We start from the raw sequence: 21,991 nt of genomic DNA on the forward strand, positions 1-21,991 counted from the left end.
CTGGCTCCCTGCCCCTCACTCTGTCTGGCTTACGCCTCCCCGGTCTATGCATTGCAGGGCCCTTTCCCTCCCCCACACCCTGCCTTGCTGCTCCCATCCTCTCCACTCCTGTCCCATAGGCCATCCACTGCCATCAGCCTCCTGTCAGTGGTGCTCCACGCCCTGCCCACCACTTTGTCTTCTTGGCCTTCTCGTTGCCTGGGCATTCAGACTGCACTAATTGCCAGGGAGGCCGAGTGCCCTACGAAATTGCATGAGCTGCAGGCTGATCTTCTGGTTCCTCTAGCAGGCTTCTCGTTAATGTCACTGTTCCTGTGGGGAAGCTGGGACAAAGAGGGCTGTGTCCTGTGCACTGTGTCCTGAAGTGCTGGTCAGTTCTTCTCAGCCTGTCTTCTTTCCTTGCTCTCCAGCTCCTGTTCCTTTCCCCTCTTGCTTTCTGTCCTTGCTCCCTGGGTACAAAACTGCCTCTGGTCACCCCCCACACCCCCCGCTGGTAATAGCTCACCTTAAGTGATCACTCTGGTTACAGTGTGTATGGTAACACCCATTGTTTCATGTTCTCTGTGTATATAAATCTCCCCACTGTATTTTCCACTGCATGCATCCGATGACGTGAGCTGTAGCTTGCTCAAATAAGCTGGTTAGTCTCTAAGGTGCCACACGTCCTCCTGTTCTCTTTGTACAGAGCACACCATCCCCCTAGTGGCAGGACGATGGAAGTTTATACCACTCAGCCTGGGATCCAGTTCTACACTGGAAATTTCCTGGACGGCTCGCTGGAGGGCAAAGGGGGCTCTGTGTATCCCAAGCATTCAGCCTTCTGCCTTGAAACACAGAACTGGCCAGATGCGGTTAATAAGGTAACTATTGCTGTCCTGGAAATGCGTACCAGCGCTGAGGGGAAGGGCTCCTCTCAGCTAATGGCAGTTACACACGTGCTCACGGAGACGCAACAGCTCCTTAGGTCGGGCCCACACGGCTTCGTACCAGTAGATCCATGTTGGTTGGGCGTGCGTCTCCTAATGTAGGTGCAGTAACTCCAGTACAAAGGGGCCTTCTACCAGTGTGGCTTGGTCCCCTGCCTGTGTGGGACTAGCAATACCCCCATAAAGCACCGTTACGCCAATATAACTGGGTCTGTACCTGGGCGGGATGGTGCATCCCTTTGACTTTACAAGTGGAATTAGGGTAGTACAACTCATGTGTGTAGACAAGCCTTTAAGAAACTGCATCTCTCGGGCCTTAATTCTGGAGGCTGTAGTTAGGCAAGCACCCACTGAAGTCAACCCCCCCAACTCTTATGAAGAGTGTCCTGGGATCTTTCACAGCTGCTTTTCCGGTCACGCCCTCACCTGAGCAGGAATCTCAAGCCATGCATTGATTGCGGGGTCGTGACAAAATGCCACTAAGAGCACCGCAAATAACCTCCCCTTCCTGGATCTCAGTTTGGACTCAGGTTTCCAGGAATGTATTAACCAAATGCACCACCAGGCCCGCTGTGTAACAGCCCCATCAAATGCCAGAAGCTGGGTGTGTAAGGAGGTAGCTGAATGCTTTCCTTGTAGGAGGAGGAGATATTTTCACTTGCTGAATGATTGTATCTTAGCAACCAGGGGGTCGCACACTTTGTTCCTTTTGCCAGGTGAGCTCATTGCACCCACCAGGGGCTCCCTGTAGCCCTCCATTCCCCCCAACAAGCTCTCTGTGAACCACCTCCCATCCCCCTCCATTTCAGGGACTCCCTGCCATCCCTTCCCTCATGCCAGGGTTCTGAACTGTGTCTTAGCAATGAACGCTTCCTACAGTACTCAGCCCTGGCATCCCTTCGCCCATGCCCTGCTCCCGTTCTTGCAGGTATGTGAGAGCCCGTGAAAACACACGTGGCACCCTGCAGCCAAACTGTGAACAGCAATGTACAACTCATTTCACAATGTTCCCCTCCCTCGGGAGAGCTGCGCCTGGAACAGAACAGCTGTTTTAAATGCACAAAACAACGCTGAAGCTGAGGCTTAAAACAAACGTTAAACTAAGCAGTCTGAAGTAGCTTATTTGGTCCTAGCATTTTAACGTGTCCTTAGCTAGCTAACAATAAGCTGTATCGGGTTAAACCACCTTGCCTTAGAAGGCTACTATGAAAGTTCAAAGGAGCACGAGGGTTTTAGATCTTTTTACCAAAGCTAAAAATGGCTCTTGCTGAGCAGTGATCGCACTCAGCACCAAGCTGTGAGACTGTCAGATTGAAGAGACTGTGTTTTTCTTTCCACAGCCCCATTTCCCCAGTGCGCTGCTGCGGCCAGGAGAGGAGTACAACCACACAACTTGGCTCAAGTTTACTGCAGCTTGAGGAGTCACCTCTGCAGCCACAAGGAGAAATTCATCACAAAGTGCTCTGAGTATGGGGGAGGGGAGCAGGGGAAATCACTGAAAACAGCAGCAGGAGCTTTCAAACTTCTCCAGCACAGGCAGAGGTGACAGGTGCGGGGACGTCTCCTGAGGACGGAGTTTGTAAAAGCTCTCAACTCTGGCTTGACGGCTCCCATTGGAATCACTGGTAAATCTCCCCTTGATGTCAACAGAGGAAGAGTTAGGCCAGTGCTGAGGCCCTGATCCCCAAAGGGACGTGCACACCTAACTGCCATTGATTTCAATAGGAGTTAGGACCCTAAATACCTTTGAAACCTGCCCCTTAGTCCATACAAAACTTGTCTTCCTCATCTATCAATTGGACCGTGTCAAGGCCTCTTTTAAACTCCTCTCCCCTTTTTCCTTCCCCATGGAATCAAGTTTAAACCTTTTGTCCTGTCTTCCTTCCCGGCCATGCACTCTTCACTCAGGGGACAAGCTTATCTTTGAGTGAGTCATTCCCACTTGCCCTGTCAATTCTGTCACGTTTGTCTCTTCCCACTCCCCCATCAGTGCTGCTTTCTGCACCATCCCTTTTGCCATTCAAGTGCTAACTAAAACCTCACTTCCATGAACCAAAAATAAATCTACCCACTATTCCTTCTTTCTCTGTATCTGTATTTTAGGCCTGGTCTACACCAGAAACTGTTACCTGTGTATGGGTTAGGGGTGTGATGTTTTACCAGGAGTTATACCAGGAAAGGCACTAGTGTGGATGCAGGTAAACCGACATAACACAGATGTACTTATTTCCCTCTCATCTAGGTATAAAACAGTCCAACTTACTAGTGTAGAGAAGCCCCCAGAGAAAGAACTGCCTTTGTAAGGGTAGCTCATACTCATACAAGTAGGGACTGAAGCCAGGGGGTCTATGGCCTACATCCTCAAAAGCATTCAGCTACTTAACTCCCGTGGGCCTATGTGCAGGACTAAGGCCAGGTCTCCACAACAAGCTTTAGCCAGTGTAGCTATGTTGGGCGGGGTATCTGTTCCCTATACTGGTACTTACAGACTGATCAAATTACTCCATCTTCTCTTCCGTAAACTAAACAGATTGAGCATCTTGAGTCTTTGACTATAAGGCATGTTTTTTAATCATTCTCACCGCTCTTCTCTGCACGCTCTCCAATTTTTCAATATTCTTGAATTGTGGAGACAGACCTGGACAGACTCTTCCTGTAGTAGTTACATCAGTGCCAAACACAGTGATAATATAACCTCTCTAAATCTATAGTCCCATTTATACACTCAAGGATCACATTAGCCCTTTGGCAACAGCATCATGCTGGAACCTCATGTTCAGCTGATTATCCACTGTGACCCCAAATCTTTGCTTCCTAGGAGAATCCCCCATCTTGTGAGCATGGCCTTGGTTCTTTGTTCCTAGATGTATGACTTTAGATTTGGCTATGCTGAAATGCATAGTTTGCTTGTGCCCCGTTAACCAAGCAATCCAGAACGCACTCTATCAATGTCCTCTTCATTATTACCACAGTGCTCCCGTCTTTGTGTCATCTGTAAAATGATCAGTAATGATGATGATTCCCACTCAGCCCCTACTTCTTACTATAATTGTTGCCTGGTTCTCTCCCACTGAACATTCTCCTCCCAGCTCTAAGCCTGCAGGTTTTCATGGGCAGTTAGTTTCCTCTTGAACTTGGTCTATATGCACAAGTTACACTACCAAAAAAAAAAAAAAGTGTTAAACTTGTGCAGCAAAACTCTGTGCTGACTTGTTTCAATTTAAGGGTTTGTCATTCCAGTTTAGTTCAGACCTGTTCCCAACCAATTAACCCCAAACCAGAATCAAGGAGCATCCACATAGGAGTTTGCACAGGTCTGACTAGATTTAAATTCACACATCTTAAACCCATGCAACTTTTCATGTACACAAGCCCTTAAACAGCTGTGGTTGTTAATAGCAATAACTAGACTGGCATCATTTCCAGCTGCTCACACCACCAGATGCTCTTAAGGTTTTCCACTACTTGCCAGTTTTTGTTTGCGGAAGAGATGCACTGTTGATAATACCCCACTTTAATTGAATTGTCTCGACCCTCCACTTGGTAAGGCATCTCCCATCTTTTCGTGTACTGTTATATATATATATATATATATATATATATACACATCTTCCTTCTGTATTTTCCATCCATGCATCTATGACTTGGGTTTTAGCCCACGAAAGCTTATGCCCAAATAAATTTGTTAGTTTCTAAGGTTACACAAGTAGTCCTTGTTCTTTTTACTGTATTGCAACACATCACTGGCCACAGCTCCTTTACAGTCTGCGCTGCCCACTGTTTGGGCACTATGCCCCCTACCACAGAAGGAGGGACCCTTCCCTTTGAAACAGTCCTGCCCGCATATACCCTGATTCCTTACGTACTCCCATGACAGACCGTTAGCTGTGCACCAAACTGTTAAATCCTAAGGAAATGCAGTCCCAGCTGCTCCGTTTTCTGTGCTGCTCTGGAGGAGTGGAGAGACAGAAGAGATGGACCAATACAATAATTTTAGAGTCTGCGTGTTTATTGTGGAGTAGGTTTGTCTTAACAGTACAGAAGAGAAAGCGCTCATTAAATGCAATAGCATCATTCCATGTGGCACTTTTACTAGTTATACTGTAAAACTGCCAGACAACGGACAGTCTATACTGATGAATGTCATCCTAAGCAACAGCTTCTGGGTATATTTGCTAAATTATTCTAGGAGAATGTTGTCATTTCCTGCTCCTCATTTTGCAGTCTGGTTTTATGGATATTAGCAGAATATTAATCACAGCATAATTAGGATTGGGAGTGGATGCTTCTGTTGCTAAGCAACAATGCACTGAATGTATGGAAATTAGACACCAGAAAAAACAAGACTAGGCATCAAAGCTAGGAAAGTGGCTAGTACACTTCAGAAATAAAGCTGCCAAGTGGAATATCTTCAGAGTGTAGGGAGTACTTAGGGGTTTTAACATCTACCAGACATAAGTGGAGTCTAACATTAAATGAGAAGTCTGTTATCTGAAAATTATGGGTTACCCAAAATTTGTCTTTTGGTCCAAAAGGTCATTTTGCTATTTAAGGTACTACATTAATAACTTCTTTTAATCTGCCATTAGCCATTTCATTAGGAGCCCAAACAAGTCTGCTCTTTCCAATTCAGTGGATGTTTAGAAAACCCTAACAGTTCTTCTTAAATGTTGAAACTGACATCTAGCAACATTACATAAAGTAGTCCAGAATAAAAATATAACCTGGAGATTTTTAATATCTATTAAGAAGGATGCTGGCAGTCTAACCCTATTTTTGCCAATCAGGAAAGACCTGTCTGGACAGCCAGTCTCAGTTTCAACGTGAAATGCCGTATCCCCATGGAACTCCTGCCTACAGACCAACAAGGCTTTCAGAAGTTTCACATAAGATTCATTTTAAGCTCTTCAACCACATTTTTGCTGTGTGCGCTATAGAGTTTATCTTACCAATGTCTAAACAGGTTTTGTCTACCAGCATACAGGCTGCTTTTATGATTGTAAAGTGTAGCAGAACAGTTCTCAACTGCACAACTTCACTCAGTTTCATTCAGGTTTTCTCAGGTTAGACTAACTGACCATAAATAGGTTGTTGTAGAGAGAGCAACCCAGCTGCCTTTTCTCTCGGGACATGAACCGTTATTTAAAGGTGACCTGCAGTGCAAATACTGTGCTTGTGCCCTTCTGCTTTGTGATAAGAAAGGCTTTACTTTTTGTAAACAAACTTTAGACATTAGAAATTCATACTCTTTCTACACTGAAAGATTACAATGAATAGAGAGCTCATGTAAATGGTATTACAGGAAGTTATGGCAACTGAGCGATCAAGCATTTTTAGTCAGTGTTTAAAATTTTATCATCCATTTAACATCAATAACAAGTTCACATAACTAGAGACTACTTAAAATAAACTGGGATGATTACGATTGGTTTGGGGTAGGCTAATGGTAGCCACCTTTTTTCTTGTTAAGCAGTAGGGCACCACAAGGAGGGTTTTAGTTAGAAATACACATTTTATTTCAATGCCTCAATAAAAAAACTTGTCAATAAAAGAGCCCCACATTTTCAGATCACAGGATGTTAATACATACAACAAAACAAGTTGTGCACTAGTCTACTGATGTGACTTTGCAGAATTTAAAAGATCAAAATCCATGCCAATAATCAGATTGAAATACACTTCTAGAACTAAGCCCTTACCATTTACATCAAAGACACCACAAAATCCCTTATAATAATGTAAACAAAATAACGTTCTTCCCAGAAGGTTAACTTTGAAATTTCAGTCCATTCTTACAGGACTTGCACTCCTTCTTCGAGGGCTTCCTGACGGTGAACGACTGAAAGTGAAAAGAAAACAGAAGTCAGTTGGAGTAACTTCAGTATTCATCTGGAACTGCAGATTCAACACCACCCATCATACCCAGAAAGCCCTTTCCTCCCAGCACTGATCAGCTTAGCAAGTTAGTTTTACACCTCTACCCCGATATAACGCGGTCCTCGGGAGCCAAAAAACCTTACCGTGTTATAGGTGAAACCGTGTTATATCGAACTTGCTTTGGCCTCGAGCATTTCCATTAATAGTCACTTCCCGCCCCCTGACTGACTCCTCAGAACCCCCGCCCCATCCAACCCCTCCCCCCGCTCCCTGTCCCCTAACTGTCCCACCCCCTATCAACACCCCCATCCCCTGACAGGCCCCCAGGACTCCAATGCCCGTGCTCCCCGTCCCCTGACCGCCCCGCCCCCAGAACCTCCGAACCATCCAACTCCCCCTGCTCTCTGTCCCCTGACTGCCCCCCAAGACTCTCTGCCCCTTATCCAACCCCTTGGCCTCGGCCCAGCACCCTTAACACGCCGCTCAGAGCGGCGTGTCGGAGCCAGACAAGCGGACGTGCTGATCCACCGGAGCGTGCAACCCCACCGCCCAGAGCACTGCTTTACCGCGTTATATCCGAATTTGTGTTATATCGGGTCGCGTTATATTGAGGTAGAGGTGTACTTTTAAAACAGACCTTGCATACATACACTGTTAGACGATACCCTCAAGGATGTAAGAAATCTCAAGTTTGCTATAGTCATTAGTAGGATTTTAAAGTTTTTAATTAATAAACAATGCACCTTCAAGATTTGACAGTCATTTCTAAAGTGTCCAAAAGAACAGCAGGAAAAGAACAGAGTAAGGAGGAAAAGGAAGGCTACAAACAAGGTCTCAGTGTGGCATGTTACAAGCGACTCCCATTCCCATGTACTCCTTCCCTCAGGAGATTTTTACCAAGCTTGGAAGAGCTGTCTCCAAGTGTTCAGAAGAGCATACTTACCTGAGTTAATGGAGAATGGTTATAAATGGCTCAGACTAAAATTGAAAAAACAAGGCTAGTGATTAATTACATAAAAACATACAGAAGTTCAAATAAGAACCGATCTGGGCTACACAAGGGAAATGCAGAGAATTTTATCCTGCTCTTACCATGTAGGAACAGCGGACTGCGCAGCTATTTGTTAAAGTAGAGCCAGCAGCAAGGATGACAGCAGTTTGAGTCCATTCAGCCAGATGGGTGTTTGTTACAAGAAGTCTTTAGTTTATGTTTTGTTTCACACATTTAATCTGTTTCCAGCTTTACTCTGAGCCATTTCCATTTCCCACTATTATTAGTATTATTCAGATTTTTCCTCTGGCTACAAACATCCCTTGAGAAACTGGGTTCAGTCCTTCTGAAGAAGGTTTAACCTTAAGCCAAAAGTAGCCACTGCACCCTCTACTAAAGAAGTTAGTCTCATTACAGTCACTGGAGTTTTTAAACAGACTGTTTAAAATGGATTCTCCCTGTGGCTATTTTCCCATAGGTTTCATGTATTTTTGCTTATCCTCTTGCATGGATCTCAGTTCAATGAAACCTTTACAGAGGATGGAAGTCCAACAGAAATAGCCCAAGACAAGCTCTTCATAGTGCACCATGTTCCCACTTTCTTCTGAGCGCCTCATTTTAGTAATCAGTGTCATATGCATTAAGGAAGCCCAGTCTCTCCAAAATATTCCTTTTAGTGCTTACAGTTAAGTAAAGGAAAAAGTTCCGGTAACTTCAGTGTTGGCAAATGCTGACTTTTCAGTAGTGATGACAGGACTAACACTGTCATATGTGCTACACCCAGCAGTCTTTAGTAGCAAGTTTCAACTTACCTTCTCTTTGGAGAGGGGGATCTGGACTTTGATCGGCTGCAAAACAGAAAGAAATACTAAGTGACAACTTAATAAAGTTACATTACATTATAACAAAACAATTTCTCCCGTACTTAAAAATAGTGAGAAAATCTCCAGAACCTTAGTCAGCATTATATATAGGTATCATTGACAACACGTCCAAAATCTTTTACAAGGATTTGTAGGGGCATCAAATTAATCCTCACCATCCCTACTAGAGCTGGAGCTAGATATGACTTTGCAGCAAACCCTTTTAGGTGTTTCAAGAACAATTTTTCTTAACTGTCATAACACTTCCGTGATATAGGGGTGGAGGAGAGGAACAAGTTGAAGTAAGAGGAATCAGTACTGTGGTGGAAACGAAATGGTTAAAACAAAAAGATGGGCTAGGGAAATTTCCCTGCCTTCCCCCACAGACACCTGCAAAGAAAATATTTTCTAGCCACAGTTATGTTTGAAATAGAAAACTCACTAAATATTCATGACCTTTGAAGTAAAAATCCCAACTATTAAACCTAAGCAATAACATCCTTCAAATACAAGTGAAATATTGGTCCAAGCAAAGGGCTTTGTGAATCATGACGAAGCAATACTGACTACTAAAAGGTCTAGTGCAGGTTTCAGCATTACATGCTCACCTTTTAGCAGGTGAGCCAGATTTAGATCTACCATGGGACCCAGACCTACAATGGGAGAGAAATAAGGCTCAGCAAGGCACAAGTGGGATGTATGTACAGTGACGTTACCTAAACCAGTGATAATGAAATTCATACCACGTGCCAAGAAAACTGTGGAGGGCTAGTAACCAACAGGCAGAAATCCATCCGTGTGGGGGGCTTTTGCAGTTAAGTTTCAGAAGACAGCTTTTTAATTCAGTGCCACACATGCCGCAGTCATCATTCATCAACCTATTCTAGACATTACTTGAGACAGTTCATATGAGTACATTGTCCAATCGAAGCTATGACTAGTATTTTCACAAAAACAATTGAGTGCTGTATTCCAAACTGGCAAGATTCCATTGGGAGCTTCCACCTAAAAGCCAAGCTGTTTTCCAGACAGTACTCTCCTGCAACTCAACCATCATCATTTCAATGTTAACACCTTCGCCACTTGAAATCTTCAACCTTGGTTAAAAGTGTCTGCTGAAAGTGTGACATGTTTTCTAGCTATGAAAAGTTAACTGTTCTGAAAAGACTTCCAAAGGTGTCAGCTACATTGGAACAAGTTTGAAGTGCACCTCAATGTTACCAATGTTGTCCATAAAAGTAGATTAATTTTCATTTTCTAGATAGTTTAATCAACAAATAGTATTTTAGTTTTCCAGTATTCAAGCCTTTCCTCAACTATTTCAGCATTTCATAAGCTTTGATGTTGTCAGGATTGTGATCACTATGTTTAGGTAAACCTTGAACTATTACATTGAGTTCAGTCAGAAGAACACATCAAGTCATTCAACCACTGCACCCCTTAATGTCCTTTCTGAACCAAGAACTTGGTTTCTTTGAAACAAATACTGCCTTAGCCAAGTGACACTGCTGTACCTCAGTCCTAATATTAATTCTTGTAAGAATCTAGAGCTCTCAATCATCTAAAGTCACTATGATCAAGAAATTCACAATCTTCCTTCCTTACCAGCTTCACCACACCAAGTGTTGCTCAATTGCTTTTGCATAGACTTTCTTGACACACAAGACAATGAAATTTCACTCATGTGGCCAATTAGTTTATGAAGATAATGCATGAAGCCTGCTACAGTAAACCATACTCTGAACTTTACTAGGGTTGCCACTTCCAGGTATTTTCAGAAGCAGAAACCTTGAAACAGGGCACTGATATTCTTTACTTATAGCAATTCCCAGTAGTGTCAGCAGTTAGTTTCTGCATTCCATCTCATGTGATGCACATCTTGCAGTGACTGCTGACCATTCCCAGGAGCATGCATCAATACTCGTGTAATGAGATATACCAGCATGTTTTCAAGGCAGATATAAGTTGCTCACTCATATTCATTTGTGTTTGATTCCCCCCAACTATTTCTGCAGTATGGCAACACTTGTGCCATTTTCTTTGCTCAGAAAATCTTTCAACAAGAATTAGCATGAGAGCAGTGCCTCCTTAATATAACCACCATCAGAAAAAAGCTGCTGTGTGATTTTGTGACATTTTAAAACTAGCAGCAGGATGAGAATGTTTAACTGGTTCTAGAACTTTTATAGCTCTAATGCCAAGCCTTCCCTTTGTTCTTCTGTAAAGAAGCCATGAGAATCGTCTGCTTACTTGAAAGTATAATAGTGAATATTCTGAAACCATGCACAGTGAACAATATCAATGCTTCACTACTTTTCAGTTACTCGAGTCCTGAAATGGCCACTTAACTGCACACTTACAGTGAAACAGGTATGCTGTGAATAAGTTTAATGTTAAAATGGGAATTCTAGGTGTAATCCCTTCATCTGAGAACAAACTGCTGACTCCAAGAACACAATCCCAGTGCTAAAATTCAGTAGACAATGGTATGCAGGGTTATTCAAGAGTCTCCCTCGCTGACACGTAAATTGAGCTTGATTAGTTGTTCTCTGCACATCACTGGCATATGCCAATTAAAGTCTGGGCAGATTCAATGACGATGAAAAGAATGCTTCCTTTACTTTCTCTAGGCATGCCCCACAACCCCACCCCAAACAGCAGGAACTACTGTTGCTGCTAGAAGAAATGGAAGAGATGCAGCTAGGAGAGAGCTCGTCATTAATTCTGCAGCCCTTCGAGAGAGGGAGCAAAACCAACGGATGTAGTCAAGAGCAGAGAATGGAACAGCATCATCCGTAATCCTAAATTTTAATTCTATCTTTACATAACAGACAGCAGGAGACCTGGTCCACGAATGCCAGCTTTGCTGTCCATCGCACACCCATGCACGGACTGCAGTTTAGACCTACTCATTACAGAAGTATGAATGAGAACTCAGGCATGAAACATTTTACACACAATTCTTTAAATCTGGTTTGAGACATTTAATTCCTATGATCCGTTCTGTACAAAACAATCCTCCACGCTATTATGCCACCTTTTAATCTAATTCAGCTACCACAACTGACAATTGCTGCCCTGTACCGTTCAGAGATCAGCATTCAGACAGTCTGAATCAGCAGTAACCAAGAATTTGGGCACTAGTGAGTCTTTCATGCACTTGTCCCAGACACATACCCAGGATGCTACAGAATACCGAGAATCTGGCATGGAGAACCCTTGGGAGAGGAATGCTTTAAGGAGTAGCACAACAGTACACTTTGACTTCCTGCAGGTTAGAAGCAGGAAGGAATTATGATCTCAAATGGGCAAGGTGCATTTAAGTACTAGGACTTACTTCAGTTTTAGGTGACTTATGTGTTTCTCATACATATTAACTGGCATACATGCATATTAGTCAAAAGTGGTTTATGTACCGAAGGTTTGCCTATTGTTCACCATCACAGCTCTAGACTTAAGGTGTCCTGTAAAACTGCAGGTAAAGTAATAAAATATATTATAAATAAGACTATGATGTACAGTTTTAGAATACTTCATACCCCAAACTTGCTGGAAAAGCAGTTTAGACAGCACCCAGCATTTACTTAGAATTGAAAAAAACTAATACATTTGACCACAAGTTAATTCAGCCTGCAGCTATTAGTTAGTTGCTTTAATCAATTCTGTCAAAGATCTTACCTGCTTCTTGGCCATGTAACGGACCTGGATCTTGAACGTGATCTGGATCTAGATCTAAGTTTGAAAAGAAACTAATAAAAACCAATCAAGCTCCAGGAGAAAGTATTAAGTATTAAAGTCACCTATCAAAGTAGCCTTGTTGCCGATTGGTGCTAAGGTAACTGTCAAGATCACAGGACCTACAGGGTGCATAGGACAATCAGAACAGACACCTAGCTTACACAGAATAAGGCTATAGGTTTAACCATGTAGTCCCAAAAGCTCAGTGCTTGCCTAAATGGTGGGGTAATGTGCTGCACATTAATATGTCTGTGTAGCCCATTTTTGTTTGAAACAGCACTATGTTAAAGCACACCAGTGAACCTTTGTGCGCACCAGCAGGGTCTACCCAGACCAATTAACGCACAAGCATATTAATGCTCTTTAGAGATCACATCGCAGTACTGCACATTTCTGCTCTGTGTAAACAAGCCCTCAGAAAACTATTTTTTCACTATCCACTTTAGTTCAAGAGGAACTAAAGTTAATGTATTCCCCAATAGCCCTTTTAAAGGAATTATAGTTCGGTCTTGAGGGTTGTCAGGCCCTTTTCAAAGAGTCTGCTCTGCAAACACGTAAAGTTACACTTCCCACAAATATGTTCTGAATCTACCACCTTAATAAAAACATTATCTGGTAGTCATTGTGCATAATAACAATTACCTTGATCTTTTTAAAGAACCCGACCGGGACCTGCGGGGTGAGGCTGATCTAGATCTACGAGGAGAGACAGATCTGGATCTGCGAAGGGAAGCTGACCTGGACCTGCAGGGAAAAATTTAAAAATATAATTATGCAATGTTTGATTTCTCTTAAAAAAGGGAAGCACAAGACAGTGTGAAACGCACCTCCTACCACGGCTTCGGCTGCGTGACCGAGAATACCTTCTTCCTCTGGACCTTGAATGAGATCTAGACCGTGACCTAATGTTAGGTTAGAAAAAATAAGTATTAGAAAAGAACTTTAGCAATTAGTGCACGTGAGCCTCTGCTGAAGTCAAAATTTCAGACAACTAAAAATTAGTGTCTGTCAGTTGGAAAAAACTCAGGGCCTATTTGTTTTGAGCATTTTTACTACCTAGAAAAGATGTTAAGCTGAATTACATTTAGAATTACATTATAATATAAAACACTGTAATGTGTATTTAAAATAAACCTTGCAAGTTTGCAGGTCGACCCTCTTTGGCCCAAGGTCTAGCAGATCTAGACGATCTAGAAGTATCTATAGCCGATCGCTGCATCTAGGTGTTCTCTTCAATCTAACGACGATCAAACTGACAGCCAAATGAGCCAGGGTGAGGCTTGATTGACGCAAGAAGATTTTTCTAGGTGGGAATGTGGTCAATCTGGTGTTCCTCTTTCTAAACCGGAGGGGGGGGGCCCCAATTGAAAGCCAAATTTACTGTTACGGCGATCACCGTCTCAAATTTTCTGCCCTTTAAAGAATATGGTGAAGCTAGGTGTAGATGGCTCGAGGGGATCTGGCCTCTTATGCTGATCACCTCAAGGTCTAGGAGGATCTTAATTGTCGGATTTTGCAAGGCGCCTCAGCATGATATCTTAAGGCTCGTGACATTCTGAATCAAGGCGACTGACTCAAACGAAGAAACCTGAAAGGTTTTGACCAGGTTGATTATTAATATATTAACATTTATATGAAATAACAAATTGTAATATATACCTGTATAATTACAGCATTAAAGTTAAATTAAACTGGCATAACATTCTCTCCTTGGCTAATGACTACACCAGTAACTGGTGAAAAGAACCAATCACTCCTTTCACACGCATACCTGCTCCTCCGTCGACGACTATAGCGATGACAGTCATAAGCATAATGGCCTTTCTCGCCACATTCATAACATCGGTCATTAGGATCAAATGGTCGCCGCGCAGGAGGTCTATCGTAGCGGGAGCGACGGGGCATGCCTGTTGACAGCTCAACTCTCACTCTGGAGCCACAAATCACCCTGTAATTTGATATATGCAAAATATCAATTAATAATCTGGTATTTTTCCTTATCTAATGCCTATTAAATAAGAAAGCCAATCTCTAAAGAATCACTAAAATTTGAGAATCCCATTTCTGTAAAAGAGTACATCTTTTAAGCTCTGGTCTACACCTAACACTTCGGTCAACCTAGTTATGTCGCTCAGGGTTCTGAAAAATTCTCACCTGAGAGATGTAGTTAAGCCTACACAAGCCCTGTTGTAGACACTAGGGATGTAAAATATTAAATGATCAAATGGTTAACCGATATTAGTCTTACCGTTACTATATTGCAGTTTACATTTAAAACAGATTGCCCCTGCCCCCACGTGCGAGCACACCATGTGCATTAACAAATCCGCCTCTTCCCTATCCTCCTCCTGCTTCCCACTCAGTGGCAGCGCCCAGGCAGGACAAGCCAGGCTGCCCTTGCACGGTGATGGCTCGAGAGCCCGTAACACCAGGGAGCGGGGGCGGATGAAACGCGTTGTGCTCTCAGGCTATCAATGCCGGTTCCCAGGGTTGGGTGCCTCACTCCCCACCAGGAGCCAGCACAGCAAACCCAGCCGCGCACATGCTCTTCCACACAAACATGGGCCCCCTGCCTGGGGAGCAGCCACCACCCCCCGTTGGCCCAGCCCCTCGAGAGACCCCTCACCATCTCGGGAGACTATGCGGAGGCCCTGGACACCGTCCAGACCCCTCCTGTGTGGGCGGCTACTCAGGGCGCCACTCACTGCTGCCACATGATGTGGGTGCGGCGGGCTGAGGGGGCAGGTGGCGCTGGGCACTAAGTCTGGCAGTGCCGCTACTAGGGAGTTCTCGCCACCTCCTGGCCTGGCCCATGGGGTGGCCAGGAAGCTGGGAAGCAAGGGGAACGTGACCGGAACTAGCCAAAGTCCCGCAATGCACCAAGGGAGACCAGACCACGTGAGAGGGGAGACTGGTGTTGCCATGACACCTCCCAGTCACTTGACAGGTTCTCCCTGCCACCATAATACTCCCAGATTATGTGATGGTCTCTCCCTCTCCCCCCACCTCTCATCGCCATGACAGTGTGTGGGACGGGGAGGGGGGGAATATGACGGGGTGCGAACTGGGGATGTAAAATATTAAACAGTTAACCGATAAAATTTTTAGTTGCTTAAATGGGTATTTTTTAAAATGATATTTACATCCCTAGTAGACACCATGAGGTTTATGGAAGAATTCTACCGTCCTTGTCTCTCAAGTGCTGGATTTACTGCAGTGATGGAGATACTGTTTCCATCCCTGCAGCAGCAAGTGTCTACACTACAGCGGGACGGTGGCAATGCTGCTGTAGCACTTATAGGTCAGACACATCCTTAGTAAGAAGTTAAGGCCACCAGAAATACAATACATTCGTACTTTCCATCCAAACCACGAACTGCGTCTTCAGCATCTCTTGGGTCTTCAAACTCCACAAAGGCGAAGCCCGGCGGGTTCCGCGCGATCCACACAGTGCGCAGGGGGCCATAGTAGCTGAAGGCTCGCTCCAGTTCTCCCTTCCCGGCCCCAGTGCCCAGGTTCCCCACGTACACCTTGGTCTCTGCAAGAGCAAATCACACAATCGTTGAGTAACTGAGTAGCCCTTTCCCTCCCTCCCCCAAGACCTGCAGGGTCGCCCCAGTTAAGCAAGGCGGCTGGTGTAAAGTTACAAACTGCTGATCATCACAATTTGCTACTGGCAGAAGTTACTGACATCTAGGTGTTCTTTTTGCTGCCCTGTCACAATCTGCTGCCTCTGACTTTCCCATACTCCCATCCCAGGTAGCAAATTATGACAGATGGGGTAGACCCATCACAACTTTCTACCTCTCACCTTCCCCGTCCCCGTCAAACTGGTGGGCGCAGAATGTATTCGGGGATATGGGGGGTTGAGACGCTTTATGGGGAAAAAAATAACTGCACACATTTTACCCACAGGGTAAAACAACTAGCAAAGCGGATTCCTCCAGACATGTCAGGTCCTCAGACGGCGCTGTGCCCTTGACTCTAGATGGCGCTGTGCGCTTGACAGATTTCTGTTTAGCTTGCACAGCATTATCCAAAGTTGTTGCCATCTGTACATTAATCTGTTTGCTACGATGGGGTGTGCACATTTAACTGAAGGTAGAAAGGGATCTCCAGAGAGTTGTCTCAAGTGTCCAACCCAGGATGGAATTGTTCTGCTCCAAAGAACAGGTGCACCTATCACATTAGTAACAACAGCGTGATGCAAGTAAGCAGTATCTCACTTAAAATTTACATTACTATATACTTCCATGGCTCTGTCTGAATCGATGCCATACTGTTTTTAATATTTAGTGAGAGTTGCATGTTGATGTTTTAAAAATTGGCATATGTACTAGTGTGGCAGGGGTGTGGGGCAAATTACTACAGACACAAAGAAGGCAGCATGATCAGGGGTTAGAGCAGTGGCTTTCAACCTTTCCAGACAACTGTACTCCTTTCAGGCATCTGATTTGTCTTGTGTATCCCCAAGTTTCACCTCACTTAAAAATTATTTGCCTACAAAAATCAAATAAAAATACAAAAGTATCACAGCTCACTATTACTGAAATAGTGCTGACTTTCTCATTTTTACCATATAATTATAAAATAAATCAACTGGAATATAAATATTGTCCTTACATTTCAGTGTATAAAGCAGTATAAACAAGTCATTGTCTGTATGAAATTTTAGTTTGCACTGACTTCACTAGTGCTTTTTCCGTGGCCTGTTGTAAAACTAGGCAAATACCTAGATGAGTATACCCCCTGGTTGAGAACTACTTGGTTAGAGCACTCAGCTGAGATGTGGGAAACACTGTTCAAATAATTTTTCCTCCCTTCTGCCTAAGGGAAAATGAACTTGGGTACCCCACATCCCAGGCAAGTGTACTAACCACTAGGCTAGAAGTGATAAGGTAAATGGTAACCACATCTAATAGGCAGCCTCTGAGCACAACCACAGGATCAGGCCCACATGCAAAATAAGCATTGCCTCCCACCATCTTCCCTGGTTTGTGAATTGCTCTGCGTCTTGGGTGGGATACAGGTAACCAGATGCCTAGAGTAAGGCAGCAGTGTGCATGCTTAAAAGTAGACACTTAGGCACCTAAGGAACTTTTACCCTTAGAATATAAAAACCGAGTGCTTAAAGGGTTTGGTGAGATTTTTGGGAATTTCAGTGGAACTTAAAATTGGGACACAGGCATCTAAATCTTTGTGAATCTCTTTATAGAGGAAAAAGAGGACCCAGGAATTACAGGCCAGTCAGCTGAACTTTGATACCGAGAAAGATACTGGAAATAATTATTAAACAGTCCATTGGTTAAAACCTAGAGGATATAGGGGGTTATAAGGAATAGCCAACATGGACCTGTCAAGAACAAATCATGCCAAATAAACCTGATTTCCTTCTCTGGTAGGATTACTGTCTAACTGGATGGGGGGAAGCAGTAGATGTGACATATCTTGATTTTAGTAAGGCTTCTGACACAGTCCCACACGACATTCTCATAAGAAAACTAGGGAAATATGTTCTAAATGAAACTACTATAAGGCAAGGGCATAACAGGTTAAAGATGATACTCAAAGAATAATTATCAATGGTCAAATTGGGAGGGTATATCTAGTGTGGACTTGCAAAGGTCAATCCTGGGTCCAGTACTATTCAATATTTTCCTTAATTACTTGGATAATGAATTGGAGATTAGGCTCATAAAATGTGCTGATGACAGCAAACTGGGAGGGGTTGCCAGCACTTTGGAGAACAGGAGTAGAATTCAAAAGGACCTTGACAAATTGGAGGCCAGCAACTGGCTGATTAGCCCCACTCACTGCACCTGGGAAAAACACCTGTGGCTGGTTGATCCTCATAAAAGGAAGAGCAGCTCCTAGAACAGAGGAGCTGTAATACCAGCCAGAGGCTAGAACAACTATGCTAAGGAACAAGTGGATAGACGGCAAACTGTGGGTAAATCCTTTTATCACAAAGGCTCTGAGGTAAGAACCAGGAACTTTTGGGTTGAAGAACTTATGGGTGTGAGGGATAGACTTGAAGTTTAGATCTTGTTTTGTTGAGGAGATTTGAAATAACAGAAAGAAACCACAACTAACCCTGCTAGAAACTACCTCCCGGGGCTCTGAGATGGTTCCAGGCAGAATTCCCCCAGGGAAGGGGCTATCTGAGCAAGTCTACACCCAACTGGAAGAGGGTGCTATAAAACAGCCTCCAATCCCTTACGCTTCCACTCTATTTAAGGATGATTCTGGCCAGGTGATCAACTCTGCATTCTGTACAGGTGCTAAGACACAACATCTATGTTAGCTGAAAGGATGCAACAAAAATATCATACTGACCCACAAAGGGATGAGGGCAACCACAGTAATAGATTCATTAATATTACCATCATAATGTAAGACATTTGTATGTGTATGCAGTATTGTTGAAAACTTTCCTGGGATAAGATATGGTTTATAGTTGGATAGCAAGCAGGTAGAGGCAGAAATTAAAGAGGAATCTTCACAGTTAAAGCACTAAACATGTGAACCAATTGGCTAATTCTAATGGGATAATAGTACCACCACTTTACATGCATTGCTCAGATATGGAATCACTGTACACGTATGCCACCACTCTCTGCATGCACAGCATCACCTAGCACAATGCTATCAGGCCTTCATTCTCCAGCTCATGAAAGATGCCCTGATCAGCACAGGACAGAAAGGAAGAGCAAGGTCACCTGAAATGTTAAGGTTAAAATTTAAGTGGCTTATCAGACTTAAATTGATACCACTGAAATAGTGCAAAGGCTTTTCTGTAAATTAAGACAAGTATTCCAGTACTACACGCCTACTCTTTAGATACAAAATGTGGCTAAACCTGGACTGGTTCAAATTTTAACTATTCAAAACCAGCCAACAGTCTGATTATTAATAGCTTGTTGGGGAAGGACTCCTGCAAGCATCTTTGATTGCGACAGTTAACACTGGCCACTTTACTTTTGAGTGAAAACATTCACACAGGATATATATACACACACTAATTTCACACCCTCTAGACATTCCCTTAATAAAAGACAATAAGGCAAATTGAGGCAAACTATTAAAGCATTTTGAACTAAAGGAATTATCTGGTTTTCCCCATGACACCCACACAAATGGAGAGCTGAAGACCTATAGACGCAAGTACCTCTGATGGCAAAGAAGCAGAACTAACCACACAATTGGTATCTGTCAAACTATGAATGTTTAATTTAACAGCCTAGCCAGAATCAAAGTCTGTACCCTCATTGTTACAAATGTGGGTTTTTAAGTTTGGGGTTTTAGGGTTTTTTAAACAGATTAGCTATCCTCTCCAAAAACCTACTGGAGACACAGCATTCTAATTTAACCAAAAGACAACCAATACAAAAGAGTAATGGCTTTTTTTAAAAAAGCCTTCATTTCTGGCAGAACATTAAAATTGTCAGAATGAAGAACATCTCTGAAATGTAGCCTACAGAAGGCTATGAAATTAAAAAATGCTATCAGAAATATAAACAATGCAGTAGAAAACAACATTTATGCATGCAACAAATGAAATAACGAGGAAAGTGTGCATTTCAGCATTTGCAGAATGGGGAATTACTTGGAGAAATAAGGAATTTTTTGAAGTGTTTTCAATAAGGGGGGAGGATATCTCATTACTGGATGTCCAAAACTGTATTTAATGTTACAGGAATGTACAACTGTTCTAGATATGAATTTTTTGGGAGAGGCAACAGGAAAAAGTATAAAACTAATGTGCCTTACCTCAAACAAAAAGGCAAATTAAAATAACCCCTATTTTTAATTTCATTACTTTTGTGGGTGTATGAATACTTGTCTGTCTTGGGGTTGTATTCTTTTTTTAAAAAGCGGAAATTTTCCTTTGAGAATTATTTCATACAAGATAGTACAGTGCCCTGAGGGCCAAAGTGTGTGTGTGGTTTTTTTTTAAAGGCATTTAGGAAAATAGTGAGATTCTCAAAAGCATCTAGGGGCTTTCAACCTTTGCAAATCTGGCCTGTAGTGAATATTGTGGAACCAGGTTCCACACAACTGTTGATCTGAAAAAGCATAAGGGTCCTGGAGAAAGTGGCAAAACGGCCCCTGACGAATGCAATCCCCATGGGTGGATTAAAGGAAACTGAAGAAGCTCTGATACCAACCCAGGAAATCTGTCAGCCTTGATGTCACAGGATCCTAAAGAATAAACTTAGTTCTGAATTTCCCCCTTCTCCCTCCCCCCCCTTCTTTGAAAGAGCGAAGGGCTAATGCCACCCTACAAACGCAGTGCTGTAGGAGGAACAGGGAGAGGTGATTCGAAATATTGGGGTTAGGGGTTTCCCCAATGATTATTTGCGCTTAAATAGGCACCAGCTCAAGGCCGTGCTCAGAGTAATAAGCCACCTTTAAAATGAAGTGGAAGGCAGGAATTTACACCCAGAACACGCCTCAACCCCCGGGGTGCGCACAGCTTTACGCAGAGCCCCCAGCTGAGGGGGGTTTCTCGCCAACACTAAAAGGGAACCCCCCCTTAGCACGGTGGGGGGGGCAGCGACTAGGCCCAGGTGCCGCCCGAACCTCCCTGCAGCAGGGGCCGCCCTGACCGGGGGGAGGATCCGGGCAACGGCTGCTGAGCGGTACAACCCTGCGGGGGGGGGGAGACCCCTCTGCAACCCCCCCCCCCCGCGGGACTCGCCTCTGCAGCCGCGTGCGCCCAGCCCCCCCCCCCCGGCTCGCACGCGCATGCTCCCTGGCAGCCGGGGGCGCCCCTCCCCCCCGAGGCGCCCAGAGGGAGGCGCTGCGCGCGCCGGCGCTCGCGGACAGGCCCCGCCCCGCTCTGAGGCGCCGCCATGGTTGTTGACGCCGCGTCCGTTTCGCTCCCCCGCACCCCTCCCGCAGCCCGGCGCTCCCGCCGCAGCCCGGCCCCGCACCGCCCCTACGCGCGGGGAGCCGCGGCCCTGGCCCGGCGCGCGCCCGACCTGCGCAAAATGGCGCCGCCCCAGCGACCCCCGCGCCGGCCACTCCCCCGAGGAGCGGAAAGGCGGGGGCGGCCCCTCCACAGCCAGCCCGGCACCTACCGCCGCCATAGCGCCCGTAGCGAGACATCGCCGCGGCTCCGGCCGTAGCTCCGCGCCGGGCCGTTCGCGCGCATGCGCCGGGAGCTCCTAAAGGAGCGACTGCTCTCGCGCATGCGCACGGCACTCCCCCCCGCCCGTTTCTGCGCGCCGGCTGAGGCAAAGCGGGAAGTGGAAGCTTGGTTTCTATGGCAACGCGCCGTCGTGCCGTCCGCCATGTTCTCGAAGGCGGCGGCGGGCGAGCGCCCAGAACTTCCGGCCCGGGCTGTCACGGGCCGCGCCGCAAGGGTGGGGGCCAGGCCCCTGAAGAGCCCCTCTGGGGGCAGGGCCCCAGTGCAGCGGGGGGGAAGGGGGTGGTGGGGCGGGGCCTGTAGCCCCAGAGGGCGGGGCCCCAGTGCAGCGGGGGGGGAAGGGGGTGGTGGGGCGGGGCCTGTAGCCCCAGAGGGCGGGGCCCCAGTGCAGCGGGGGGGGAAGGGGGTGGTGGGGCGGGGCCTATAGCCCCAGGGGGCGGGGCCC

General features: G+C 45.0%; 2 protein-coding genes across 4 annotated transcripts in view; one reads left to right on the plus strand and one right to left on the minus strand.

Annotated features, from left to right (window-relative positions):
- Positions 1-4,632, plus strand: part of GALM (galactose mutarotase) — an 84,014-nt gene extending 79,382 nt beyond the window's left edge. The window contains exons 7-8 of the mRNA XM_073339971.2: positions 686-860; positions 2,267-4,632. Coding sequence (XP_073196072.1) covers positions 686-860; positions 2,267-2,344 — 253 coding nt within the window. The 3' untranslated portion in view covers positions 2,345-4,632. The remainder of the gene's footprint in view (positions 1-685; positions 861-2,266) is intronic.
- A 282-nt stretch (positions 4,633-4,914) lies between these two features.
- Positions 4,915-21,639, minus strand: LOC140909811 (serine/arginine-rich splicing factor 7). Of its 3 annotated transcripts, XM_073339975.2 has the most exons (10): positions 21,479-21,639; positions 15,753-15,933; positions 14,167-14,343; positions 13,223-13,297; positions 13,038-13,139; positions 12,336-12,389; positions 9,266-9,310; positions 8,607-8,642; positions 7,747-7,781; positions 4,915-6,765 (listed from the first exon to the last, which is right to left on the minus strand). In XM_073339975.2, exons 1-9 carry the CDS (start codon positions 21,504-21,506, stop codon positions 7,766-7,768), a joined length of 714 nt encoding a protein of 237 aa, XP_073196076.1. In that variant the 5' UTR covers positions 21,507-21,639; the 3' UTR covers positions 4,915-6,765; positions 7,747-7,765. The 3 variants fall into 3 exon arrangements, with proteins under 3 accessions (XP_073196076.1, XP_073196075.1, XP_073196077.1); XM_073339974.2 differs by lacking the exon at positions 7,747-7,781 and having other exon boundaries at positions 21,479-21,638; XM_073339976.2 differs by lacking the exons at positions 7,747-7,781; positions 9,266-9,310 and having other exon boundaries at positions 21,479-21,638.
- Positions 21,640-21,991: the final 352 nt, after the last annotated feature.

This window comes from Lepidochelys kempii, chromosome 3 (assembly GCF_965140285.1).
Source record: "Lepidochelys kempii isolate rLepKem1 chromosome 3, rLepKem1.hap1, whole genome shotgun sequence".
NCBI classification, from domain to species: domain Eukaryota; kingdom Metazoa; phylum Chordata; order Testudines; family Cheloniidae; genus Lepidochelys; species Lepidochelys kempii.